This window comes from Podarcis vaucheri, assembly GCF_965113315.1.
Source record: "Podarcis vaucheri genome assembly, chromosome: 5".
Classification (NCBI taxonomy): Eukaryota; Metazoa; Chordata; class Lepidosauria; order Squamata; family Lacertidae; genus Podarcis; species Podarcis vaucheri.
The window spans coordinates 37457432-37470461 of NC_138763.1; the positions used below are offsets into that span (position 1 = coordinate 37457432).

Sequence of the window (13030 nt, forward strand, 5' to 3'; positions counted from 1 at the left end):
AAATATTGATGGGCAGGTAAAGGTAAAGGGACCCCTGACCATTAGGTCCAGTCGTGACAGACTCTGGGGTTGCGGCGCTCATCTCGCTTTATTGGCCAAGGGAGCCGGCGTACAGCTTCTGGGTCATGTGGCCAGCATGACTAAGCCGCTTCTAGCGAACCAGAGCAGCGCACCAAAACACCTTTTACCTTCCCGCCAGAGCGATACCTATTTATCTACTTGCAGTTTGAGGTGCTTTCAAACTGCTAGGTTGACTGAGCAACAGGAGCTCCCCCCGTCATGGGGATTCAAACCGCCAACCTTCTGATCGTTAAGTCCTAGGCTCTGTGGTTTAACCCACGGCGCCACCTGCGTCCCTGGGTAAGTAGCTTGCTACTAAAGGAAAAGTGGCAGTGATTACTGACTACCACAGATTTCATGAAAGGTATAAGTGAGACAAAGAAAACAGCACCCTGGTCTTTTATTCCAAGCAGATGCTGGGCGTCTTTAGTAGCAGAAGGCTCAGACATGACAAAGTGACAATCTCAGAAAATTTCAGAGAACACCTCGAGAGTGTTTATACATATCTGACACTTAAGCCTGACCTTTCTACATTACAAAGATAATTGTCAACCAGTTTTCTGCCTACTTCCCTACACATGCTGAGGAATGCAATGTCAGAAGCAGCCTTTAGCGTTCTTTGATTCTGCTCACTGAAAGCAGCATTTCTTTCAAAGCTCTTTCAGTGAGACTGTGTCTCTCTACCCTCCATAAAAAAATTCACTAATGGATCCCAAAGCTATACCAACAGAATTCCTCACCAGGATTCTCCTTGCTGTGGGAATATCAAGGATCTGCTCACCAGTGGAACTTTGACATTTTACTAAAGAGTTCAGTGTAAATATGAATAAGGAGTAAATCTGCTTGTTAACTTTTTAACGCAAGTGAAATAAACTTTTTAGCAGTGAAATGGAGGAAGAAAAGAATCTTTGTACCTGTGTTTTATGCATGTGCACATAATCTAAATGCTAGCTGTCATGTTTTATTTTTCCTTTGTAGGTTCCAGAACACTCAACATTTCTTCTAACTGGATCTGAAAAAAGGAGAGACCCTCCCGCAAGATCTATGGACTTTTCTTCCTTTGCCTTGTTCAGGAGGTGTTCACCAAATAGCCATATCCCTCTCTCTTTGGCAGGATTATAAGGGTCCGCTTACCTTTCTTCATAGCACCTGAATTTATACAAGATGAGTGACATGTTAGAAAAGTCTCTCTCAGGATTGAAGTCTATTATGGGCCACTTGCCGCAAGGGCAGAGCCTAAAGTTTCACCAGTGATGGAGATACTGGTTATATAATCTGTGGCCACTGGACTACCCTAAAAGAAAAACAAGCCCTGAAACAAATGTTCTGGATTATAACCAAAAGGAGAACCTCCCTGGCATAAAATTTGATGTTCAAAGCTAATCACAAGTCTAAAATACTCCTATCTGCAAATAGTGTATCTTTTAAAAAACACTAGGTTCTTTTCTTTTGTTTTTCCCTTTGCAAGATTTAATGAAAAGCAACAAATCTGACAGCCAGCTACTGCTGTGCCTTTTTATTGCTAACAAATTACCAGCATTTCAAAAGTTATTCTAGAGCAGGGGGGAAAGGGCTGCAGAAGCTAGAAGTCTATATCCATTTTCAACAACAGATCAAACAGGCTTTTAGTTATTCAGCCTGTGGACATGCTATTCCGTAAAGTGATTAGAAAATGCTATGCCTTAATAATTAAAAAAGTTGAAAACCCTTCTAACCACTCTATGAAGGGTAAATAGATTGCTTTCCTATTTAAGTAAGGATTGTGATGCCAATGGAGGAAAAATAGCAGAGCATTTCTTCCTTCTTCCCAGATGTTCATTTGCTACAACTCCCAAGAATGGCCAGCTACTCAAGGAGCCTTAATATTTCCTAGATTTGCGAGTTTGTATGACTAAATATAAAATTGTGTTTAATATACATACACTGTATATTTTATAAATTAATACAGCCAGAGGTTCAATTACAGTTTACCAATTATTATTCCTGTAAGTGCTGGTAGCTCTCTAGCATCCCATTCGGCAATTGCAAAAAAGAAGAAGAAAAAAGGGGGGCAGCCTTGTTCCCTAGAAAGCTAATCCTGGCAGCCTTAAAGAGTTGTAAATATAGTTTCTTCAGCAAAAGATAGCACTAACCATTCCCAGCAGGAAAAGGCCCTTCCCACAGATATCACAAAAGGATAGCCTCTAGGAGAAGGGCTCACTGCAACCAATAAACATTTAGGTTTATTCCAATTATTTACATAAGTTTTGCAGCAGTATTAGCTAAATGATCCCCTTCCCCACAGAAATTGCATTTTTCACTACAAACCTTCTTGAAAGGCATGGGTTGTAAGAGAAAATCATATACTTAATACGACTAATACAAGATCGCCAAACTCTCTCCATTTCAAATTGCAGCATTTTAGTTGGATGTTCTGTAATTTGCCCTGTTTTATGAAAAGAAATAGAAATCTGGATTTCTCATTCAGGGAAGGCTTCTTCAAGAACAAGAAGAAAAGGAGAACTTTTAAGAAGGCCTAGCTTGTATAGATTGGCAAGAGTACCAAAGGACCACAGATTGACCACAGACACCAAAGGACCACAGATTGCATTGTTGGAGTAGTGTTAAAACTACGTTTTAAGCTTTTCTAGCATTTTAAGCACTGATTTGTCTGAGCAGCCAATCATGTACTGCCACAATGAACCTAGGCATTGAGAAAATATGCATTTTCATGTTTCATTAGCAAGTAGAGAATTTATCATGCCCTCTGTTTCTGATGTTCAGGTTGTGAGCAGCTTATGTAGCCAAAACAGCACCAGGCTTTGGGGGGGACTTCATGGTTTGCAAAAGTACAAAAATAAAATCATATGGGGGGACGGTGACTAAAAATGGTCAGAACCTCAAAACAGCCATGCTGATGGGAGGGGAGAATTGGAATGAAGAGGCGGAATACTGAACAGAAGCACTCTCCACGTGCTACGGCGTTTTGTCTCCGGTCTTACTTACAAGCACTTAAATCCCAACTGCTTCAGTTTAATTGGCTTGAGGGCGCATGAAGGCAATCTCACTGTTAAAAATACAGCTTCCAAGGTGCAAAAAAGGGGGTGGGGGAGGAAAGGGTTAGTAATCCCGTCAGCTAAATAGCACATTTTTCCAGGCCCAGTAAATTGACAAAGATAGTGAGAGGTCTTCAAAGCCGGTTTCTTGTCTGCCGCACAGCAACACTGGTTTCCCCCCCAGGCACAGTCTAAAGTAGAAAAGTCTGTATCAAGTCAGTATTTTATAGCCAGATTGAGGCATATATAATGCAGCAATAAACTAAAAAAGATTTTATTCTGTCAAAGTTATTTTGTTTTGCATTTTAGATTAAAATACAATTTATTTAAAAGCTAGTCTGCTTTCTTTAAGAATACGTGAGGATGCCAGTTGGCTACCAAAATCCTGTTCCTTTACCAACAATTTTAGCAGTTGTCAGCCACCAACAACCAGCAAGACCTGTTTGCTATCCCGAGCATGAAATTTCTGCTTACAAACTGCACCTAGGCCCGCATTTCCTCTCCCATAAATCGTTATCTAAGTTTTGCTTCACAGAACCCACAACAGCTACTTCTCTGTTCTGAGAACAACATCTGACTTTTTATTTCACAGCCTGCATTTCATCTTCCTTGACAATCCATCCCTAGCATTGCCTATTTCAAGTCCCTCGGAGAAAAACAAAATTGTTTCCATTTTTAAAATGAAGTGCATTCTTATCATCTAGAGTAGAGGTGGGTAACCTGTGACTCTTCACATGTTCTTGGACTTCCATAATCCATGACCTTGTTGGCTGGGGAGTTGGGATTCAATAACAGATGGAGAGACCCTGATGTAGAGGAATTCCTCAGTCTATCTTGAGAACTCCCACCTCAAGCTTACCCCACGATTCTTAAAATGTGCAGTGGTTCTAAAGGAACAAGCCAAAGTAATGACAGGAGATCACAAACATTTTGAGTTCCGTTGCTTTTACACAGCTGCTGAGTAGACTTTACCCTTATTGACCACCACCTCTCATTTTTACACAACTGATGCATTTTCATTCCCCAATGTTCAAGCCAATTCTAGACTTGAACAAGATTATACCAGTACCAAACTTCAGAGATTTTTTAATTTTATGTACTTAGTCTGAATCAGACCCTTCACCATCACTCTCTGAATCTGAGAGATCGTTTTTCTCTGCCGCTTCCTCCTCTTTCTGCCTCCGTTCTTCTTCACGGGCCAGCAATTTCTTAAATATATTATACTCTTCCAATGAGGAACAGGCCATTTTTTCTATAAAGTCACTTTCAGAAGCTCTGATTATTCTTTTCAGTTTGGGGTTGACAACCTGGGTCTGTCCTTTCTTGTCAGGAGTTTGAAAGAGTCCCAACCGCTCCAAGAAAATAACCCGGTTTTTTATCTCGGCCAGTGATGCTTGGAACAAACCAGAATTCACGATTTCTCTGTGTTTAATCCCCATCCTGAAATAAGCAAACTGAGAAAAAGAAGAAGGAATCAAACCTTGAATAAGTTATTATCAATATTCAATACTAGACTGTGAACCAAGGGCTGGAAAGGGTTTATTATTTGGCTAAACGTGTTTCAGGATCTTTGGTTCTCTACTGTGCCTCTTTTCCTGCCTTTACGTATAGTCAAATCAAGGAGGTTACTAGTTCACTAACACCAGTGCCATTGGATTCCATAATGTTTCCCCCCTAAAACTGGAAAAACATCTGAAGTCCTTAAGATGCAGTTGTGGCAACAAAGGTTGAGACAAGAGTAGCCATCCAGAGAAATTCCATACAAAACTAAGAGTGAGATACAGCATAGCATGAATGGGTGTGCGTCTGCAAAATGGTTTCTTCTCTTCCCCTTGTAGCCAAGCAACCCCTTCCAGATCTTGAGTGGGCCGAACAGATCCCAGGGTGCATGGGAGCTGCAGGAGGAGGGGAAAACCTGAAATGTCACTGCACAAGCAGGCTTATGTTGTGCAAGCAAATGACCGTCACTTGATGTGACCCAAAAATATGAAGTCACAGCCTTTACTGCAATAAATTCAAAAGCGTGTCCATAAGATAGCAGAGGAAAGTCAAATGTTACATTTCTCAGGGCCCGCATGAGGGATTCTAGAAACAAATCAATGGAATAGGAAGCACAAAAGCAAAGTTTATTCTAGTTTCTATTATCTATATCAGTATTTGGAAGAGAGGAAAGAAAAGATCTTATTTTTAAAGCACATTCTAAAAAATGAGTTACCGTATTTTTCACTCCATAAGACGCACTTTTTTCCTCCTAAAAAGTAAGGGGAAATGTGAGTGCATCTTATGGAGCGAATGGCGCTGCGCAGAGCCCCTTCAGCGAAGCGGGAGGAGGAACGAAGCCCCTTCTGTTCCTCCTCCCGCTTTGCTGAAGGGGCGCTGCGCAGCTCTCCCTCTCTGCGCAGCACCCCTTCAGTAACGCGCCTGTCCTGCAAAGTCGGAGGAGGAACAGAGGGGGATCCTTTTGTTCCTCCTCCCGCTTCGCAGCGACGCCCCTGTCCTATGAAGCCAGAGGAGGAACAGATGGGGCTCCTCCTGTTCCTTCTCCAGCTTCGCTGAAGGGGCGCTGCACAGTTCTCCCTCTCTTCACAGTGCCTCTCCTGCGAAGGAGAGGTGCTGCGCAGAGGGAGAACTGCGCAGCACCCCTTCAGCGACGCACCTGTCCTGGCTTCTGCCTTAGTCACGTGCAGCCTCTTCGGGCAGGGGGAGCCTTCATCCCGCTTCCCTGAAAGAGGCTTGGCGCGGCTATCCCAGAAGCCAGAACAGCCAGAGGCTATCCTAGAAGCCAGATCCCTTTTGCTGTTCTGGCTTCTGGGATTCAGAATAATTTTTTGGTTTCCTCCTCCCAAAACCTTATGGTCTGGTGCGTCTTATGGAGCGAAAAATACAGTGTATGGAAACTCCCTGCTAAAGCATATCTTTGGTCTTTGCAAGATCTGTGGGTGGGATCTACTGTGACTGGAAGCCTACCAGCTAATCTGCTCTGGGAATGTGCACTGATACTATATATTTGATATGAATTTCTGAAAATATAATGCAGCATACATTACCTGGAATTTGTATTCCACATCACCTAGCTCCTCCAGCAAAATATTTGGGCATGTTTGCAGAATTTTTGATATCTGCTGCACAGAGAAAAGGCATTTTTCTTTGAGGAGATTCTCTAGGACCTCAATTCTCTTTTGTGGCAAGGTAAAAATTCTTGGGAAATGAACTGCCATATGGTTAAGGCCCACTGTTAAAGTAAAGAGGAAAAAGACATAAACAATCATACCCTAGGCTTACTTTTTTGGTTTGTTCCTCAGTACTCCCTGTGTACCTGCTATACATACAGCCACCCAGTCCTCCAGGCTAAAAATGTTTCCTGGGTATATGCCTGGCTCATTATTTATTGTGCAGAACTTTGTGCATTTGCGTGTGTATGTACTGCAACTGCACAATGCAGGAATAAAGGAAACACTGAGGAGCAAATGAAAAAGAAAATGAAACAATGATTAACGATACAGAAGGAATTCTTTAGACGGAGAAATACAACTTTTTCATATAAAACAAATTTGGAGGGCTAGAAGAAAGCTTGAAAGGAAAAATGCTTTTACATCCTTTCCTAACCCAAGTTTTATCAAGCAAGCATTTCTAAAATCTGCAATTCAGTTTCAAACTTTCCCTTTTCTGCTGTATTTGTAGCATCTGGGAGCACCTGGAGATGCAGATTTGCCCTTTACATTCCACCTACAATTGTGGGCCAAACTTTCACAGCTGGATCTAATCTTCTTTAAAAGACCATCTAAATCTGTGATGTATAAAGTGATCGAAGAACATATATTTCTATCAACGTAATGGAGCCATGGTTCCTATCACTGCATGTGCAACTTAATTTGCACCCTTTCCTAGAGATCAGATTTTCTGTCATTTATTCCATATAATGCCCACTAGAAGAGTTAAAGATAATGCTCACAGGCTCCAAAAAGGGTTACAAAAATCCAGTATGGCCCACAGCACACAATTCAGTACAGATGTTCCACTGATTGCATAGCAGAGAGAAAGCATTACCTTCCTTGAACGCCAGCCTCCTCAGCAGATCTGCACGGTCCTTTATATGCTTTGATGACATTCCCAGCAATTCAGGGCTCTTCTGTAAGACATTTAGTGTGGCGTCTGTGCTTAAACCCAGAAGAAGGAGCTCTGAAACAACAGCCAACCTGAGCTGAGGAGGTGCATATGGCTGCAAGCTGAACAAGTGTGTTATCTGAGCAGGGCTTAGCCCCATGTCCAAGAATGGATCTGCCACCTTCCCCAGCTTCAGATCTGAATCAGATGGTCTCTCTGGCTCTACTTGGGAAGTAGCAAGAGTCTCTAGAAGCTTCTGAGAGGCTTCATTGGTGTCTGTTTTACAGCTTCTATGGGATACATTTGCTTCACTTCGTCCAGAAGAACTGGTGCCAGTCAATCTGCAGCCCAGGTGTTGAAGAGAGCATAGAAAGGCAAGTGGTGGTGCCTTCAGATAAGACAACTGGATAGAGTGACAGGCAATGGGGACAAATTTGTGCTTCTGCAAGACCTAAAGGAACAGACAACAAATTCTCATTTATTATAAAGTATTGTGTAGTTCAGAAAACTTTAGGCATCAGAACTGGGGGACCAAAGCATCCTTGCAAAAATGAAACCACACAGTCATTCTAACAAGTTTTTCAAGCCATCAGACTAGTAGTATGAGTCCATGGTGGTCATTTACTCTGTCAGTGTTTGCATTACAGTGATGCCCACAAGCACCATGAAGATAAATAATAATATTTATTTATAATCATAAAAGGGGTCATGGACTCAATCCGGTCTGGTATAAGTAACAAATACAATGAATCTTACACTGCTGATCCATATCAGATCATTTGTTAGCCAACACTTGCAAAGCATCAGTTTCAAAGCAGCTCTTATTATCCCGTAAAGTAGTATGCTCTCAAAATCACAGAGCGGACTAAATGTATTTTAATCCATTTACAACAATGGTAGCTGAAGATGGTTTAAGATGATAGCTTCCAACACCTCCAATTCATGATTATAGACTGGCAATTCTAAACTATATTAACTACTGTATTGTTAAAGACATGGCCATTTTTTCCAAATTAAGAAAATACTATGGATGTATATACCTGGGAGTAAGTCCTATTTTACTTGGTGGACCTTACTTCTACCAATTAAGTTTAGGATAGCCATTCACATACGAAACACTAAGCATACCTTAGGAGGGTATAACAGTGAAAACTAATCTATTACTTATCCATTTAAAAGCTTGTATGTCCCATCTTTTTTCACTAAGTTTACTTGGAAGCTTAAGCTTACAATAACATAAACATTAAAATTCAAACAACACAAACCAACCAAAACACACAACCAGAAAAGGAAAGGCGGACTCTCTAAGTTGCCATTAATTGACTAGATGCCCTTTCAGGCAAACTGTTCTCTCTTGCTGCCATCCTTACCCCCACAAGCAACATGCGGATATCAATACCAACTTACTATACACTCTTCTTGCAATGATTCAGTGATTAAAGTGCCGTTATTTACTTCAGGGGTGGAAAACCATTGTTCCCCCAGACGTTGCTGGACTACAATTCCTATCATATTTGCTGCATATTTTGGGATCTCTGCTGGGGTCCTCTCACCAAACAGTACTTGCCCCAAACCTCTATCTTTGTATCCAATAACTTATTTTATATACTCCCCCCCCTTTACTTGCCAGCCAACATTTAGCTGTTCTTATCTGTAAGCCACCTTGTGTCTCTGTCGAGGGAAAGGCGGTATACAATAAGCAAATGTATAATAAATAAGATAACAACAATTCTAAAGAGGCGGCCGGAAAGAGAAGTGGGCAAAGCGCCACGGACTCTAATGAGAGCCGTGCCAAAAAAGCCTCTGCAAGGGCAGGAACGAGCGAGGCTGCAGGCACAAGAACACGCGTGTATCTCGCGTGTCGGCCTGCTACCACGAACGCGAGGCTCAACGCGCAGAGGTAACGCTTGGGCTCCACTCCGCAGTGGCGTAGCGTGGGGGGTGCAGGGGGGGCCGACCGCACCGGGCGCAACATCTGGGGGTTAGGGTTAGGGGGCGCAAATCCACGGGTTAGGGGGCGCAAATTACTTGCCCTGCCCCGGGTGCTGACAACCCACGCTACGCCACTGCCACTCCGTCCAGGCTGCCTCCCACCGTGAAGCTGGGAGTCTCTCGCACATCCGCCACGGGGCGGCGAAGCAGCTTGTGCTGGTGGGCCTGGGTTTGCCGTGAGGGCGCGTCGCCTCGGGGCCAGAGCTCCACCGGCCCAGCCAAGCCCTGCCGCCAAGACTCCTCCCTACCTGCGCGCAGAAGCGCCCCAGCTGCGCGCCCCTCATCTTGCGAAGCTTCCTCTCCGGCGCGAGGCTCGCAGAGGCGGAAGGTGTTCGGGCAAACGCCTCCCCCCTCGGAAACGGAAGCTGAAGGGAGAGTTCCGCCGCGCGGTTGAGGGCTGGGCGACCTCCCTGGGCCCTTCCCGTGCAGGAGAAAGATAGCTGCGTTTAGGCCGATCGATGCGGAGGGCAACTGAGCTTAGGAAGTAGTCTGCTATTCTCCCGTAATGAGACATTTTTAAAGTCATACCCTTAAGATTTGAGTGCTCGGGGTGGGGGGGTGGGGAATCTGTAATGCACACACCTGTCCCACTCAAAATAATGTAGCTACACACGTCCAGGTGAGATTTGATCCCGGCCCTTGTTTACCAAAACAATATCCGTTTGGAGGCAAACGGGGGATTATTCACACCCTACTTTGAAGATATATATATATACAGTGCCGGATTTACCTGTAAGCTAAAGAAGCTATAGCTTAGGGCCCAAAAAAATTTAAAAAGGAAAAAACAACTGGATGTACATTTCCAAAATATAAGATAAAAAATAAAATAAAACCTACATACAGCAAGTGTTTTGTGTTATGTAGGCTCCTATGATGTACCGTATTTTTCGCTCTATAACACGCACCCGACCATAACACGCACGTAGTTTTTAGAGGAGGAAAATCCGTAGGCATGCCACCCGTAGGCATTCCCTCCATAACACGCACAGACATTTTCCCTTACTTTCTAGGAGGAAAAAAGTGAGTGTTATGGTGCAAAAAATACTGTAAGTAATGGGCCCCATCCGCTAGCCTGCTCCCTAAAATATCACTGGTTTGCTCATTTCTATATATAGGCTGCCTACATTCTGCCTGGACTGATTGCATGGCAACATGTGCAAATGGCTTTAGATACAGTGGTACCTCTGGTTACATACTTAATTTGTTCTGGAGGTCCGTTCTTAACCTGAAACTGTTCTTAACCTGAAGCACCACTTTAGCTAATGGAGCCTGCCGCACGATTTCTGTTCTCATCCTGAAGCAAAGTTCTTAACCCGAGGTACTATTTCTGGGTTAGCGGAGTCTGTAACCTGAAGCGTATGTAACCTGAGGTACCACTGTACCTATAAGGTCCATAAATTACCATATGACATATATTCAGCACACAAAAACAGCAATTTGTTGTTGACAAGGGACAGCTGGACATATAAAGGGCCCCATTACCTTCAGTAGCTTAGGGCCTCATCAAAACTAAAACCAACCCTGTATATATAGGAACAGAAATAAAAGCTGCTGGGGACAGTAGAGGGGACCTCATAAGTTGATTAGCTGAAACAGGGTTTTGAATTAAGGTTTCCAAATTACTACTAGGGGTTTTATGTGCTGGAGGGCCGACACCCAACCGTGAAACCGACACCAACTTTGAGGTAGAAAACATGATATTTTTCACAAGAAAACATGAACAACGCTATTGTCTAAGCAGGACTGGTGAAGTTCCAAATAGGGATTTATAATTGGAAACCCTGATGGAGCCCGCCACCATCATACACCATGTAATGAATGGAACTTCTTACTGGCCCTGAAGGAGGTGAGGACAGGTGACCCCAACCTAGGCCTCAAAACTGTCCAAAATTCCTTTTGTCTTCTAAAAATCCACAGCTAAAGTTTTCCTCTGCTTTTCTCACAAGATGCTGTGCATAGGCAAACCGTTACTTTTATCAGTACGAGAGAGCTTCAAAAAGGCTAATGAATAGGCTCTGTTCAAAGCAAGCCTGAGAACTGACTTTTATCTCATTCAGTTGCAACATCTTGGACATGCTGAACCACAAGGCTCCTCAACCCCCTTTCCTGGGAAGAGTCCAAAAGAGTCCCAAGACAGGAGCTTTCTGTTCATGCTCAGGAAACACATCATGGGGCAGGACTCTTTAAGAGGAGGAGAAAGGGGAGGGAACTGGAAGGGGAATATATGTTCTGTGCAAATGACTGTGAACCCGTGCTTGTTTGTGAATCTATCACACTTGCTCCTTCTACCAGTTCATGGATGGTAGGAATAAAGCTTTTTCTCTGAACTATTCCTTGAGTTCAGTTACAGATAGGTAGCCGTGTTGGTCTGCCATAGTGAAAATAAAAAAATTCCTTCCAGTAGCACCTTAAAGACCAACTAAGTTAGTTCTTGGTATGAGCTTTCGTGTGCATGCACACTTCTTCAGATACACTGAAACAGAAGTTGCCAGATCCTTCTATATAGTGAGAAGGTGGGGAGGGGTATTACTCAGAAGGGTGTTGGGAATGGGAGATTGGCAGATAGCTGAGATGAGCCTGTTGACGACTCTTAACGACTCATTACCAAACTTAAAACCATGGAGAGACCTGGAATGAACAAAGACATTGGATTCTTATCTCATTATACATGACTAAGCCATTTTTCACCTCTTCACCCCTTGCCTTTTCCTGTAAGACCTATTACAGTCGTTAAGAGTTGTCAACAGGCTCATCTCAGCTATCTGCCAATCTCCCATTCCCACCACCCTTCTGAGTAATACCCCTCCCCACCTTCTCACTATATAGAAGGATCTGGCAACTTCTGTTTCAGTGTATCTGAAGAAGTGTGCATGCACACGAAAGCTCATACCAAGAACTAACTTAGTTGCTTTAAGGTGCTACTGGAAGGAATTTTTTTATTCCTTGAGTGTCTGTTTGACTCCCACTCCCTTTCCTGAGCGCAATATTTTTTCCCACCCGAGGGCAAAGCCTCATAAGGCTACAGCCCCAGTGGAGGGGCATATCCTCCAGCTAGCTGTCTTCCTCCACTCAAGGAGGGAAGCTGGAGAAACAATTGCTGTTACAAGCATATTGAAATTGTGTACAAAAATAAGATAAGGAGGAAATAACTCTTAAAGGGTAATCTAACAGGCAAAGCCATTCAGTAAATTCTATCGTTTAAAACAGGGATGGGCAGAAGGTAGATCATCTGGTAGCTCTCTGGATTATATTAAGTGGTTCAGAAAGGGCGTGTGGCAAATCTAGTACTCAGAACAAATTCCTGGGTTCAGAATTCTTAATGTACACCTTTGGCTCAGGTTGGTAGATTTAAGTTCTAATGAAAAACATAAGTCTGAAATCTGTCCACTCCTAATTTAAAACTGCTTGTGTACTACATATACAACAAAGCCTTTGCCTACCACTCCTAGAATTTACCATACCCATTGAGTCAATCACCCATCTCCTACTACCCTCCTGAGGAAAACCCCACCCTCCCACTTTATATAAAGGTCTGATGACTTCTGTTTCAGTGTATCTGAATAAGTGTGCATGCACATGAAAGCTTATACCAAGAACAAATTTAGTTGGTCTCTAAGGTGCTACTGGACAAATTTATTTTTTATATGTATATTTTGACTGCGTCAGACCAACACAGCTACCTACCTGACTCTCCTAGAGGTATTGCCTTTCTGACACCACCTCTTTTGTTCATTCTCGTAGAGAAAACTTTCCTAACATTCCTTGATGCAGCCTTCCTGACCCTGCTTTTGTTCATGTACCCCTGAAAGTGACATTTATTATGGTCATGAACCTCACTT

At 43.1% G+C, this 13030-nt stretch overlaps 2 protein-coding genes across 4 annotated transcripts in view; one reads left to right on the forward strand and one right to left on the reverse strand.

Annotated features, from left to right (window-relative positions):
* Window positions 1-3427, forward strand: part of SNED1 (sushi, nidogen and EGF like domains 1) — an 82114-nt gene extending 78687 nt beyond the window's left edge. The window contains exon 33 of the mRNA XM_082221697.1: window positions 1039-3427. The gene's annotated coding sequence lies outside the window, so the exon portion shown is untranslated. The remainder of the gene's footprint in view (window positions 1-1038) is intronic.
* On the reverse strand, window positions 367-9548 carry MTERF4 (mitochondrial transcription termination factor 4). 3 transcript variants are annotated; one of them, XM_082221895.1, is made up of 5 exons: window positions 8607-8819; window positions 7143-7650; window positions 6143-6327; window positions 4196-4549; window positions 367-1209 (listed from the first exon to the last, which is right to left on the reverse strand). In XM_082221895.1, the coding sequence occupies exons 1-4, from the start codon at window positions 8709-8711 to the stop codon at window positions 4196-4198; spliced, it is 1152 nt and encodes a 383-aa protein (XP_082078021.1). In that variant the 5' UTR covers window positions 8712-8819; the 3' UTR covers window positions 367-1209. The 3 variants fall into 3 exon arrangements, with proteins under 3 accessions (XP_082078021.1, XP_082078022.1, XP_082078020.1); XM_082221896.1 differs by lacking the exons at window positions 367-1209; window positions 8607-8819 and adding an exon at window positions 9440-9548 and having other exon boundaries at window positions 3354-4549; XM_082221894.1 differs by lacking the exon at window positions 367-1209 and having other exon boundaries at window positions 3354-4549; window positions 8607-8818.
* Between the last annotated feature and the right edge of the window lie 3482 nt (window positions 9549-13030).

What these genes read in the sequence shown, in the direction of transcription:
- MTERF4 (XM_082221895.1), bottom strand. Translation starts at nt 8,711, where the DNA reads ATGATAGGAATTGTAGTCCAGCAACGTCTGGGGGAACAATGGTTTTCC. An exon ending in CATTGCAAGAAGAGTGTATA is followed by an intron (nt 7,651 to 8,606) that starts GTAAGTTGGTAT and finishes CTGTTCCTTTAG; the next exon opens with GTCTTGCAGAAGCACAAATT. An exon ending in ATGTGGAATACAAATTCCAG is followed by an intron (nt 4,550 to 6,142) that starts GTAATGTATGCT and finishes TCTTTTTCTCAG; the next exon opens with TTTGCTTATTTCAGGATGGG.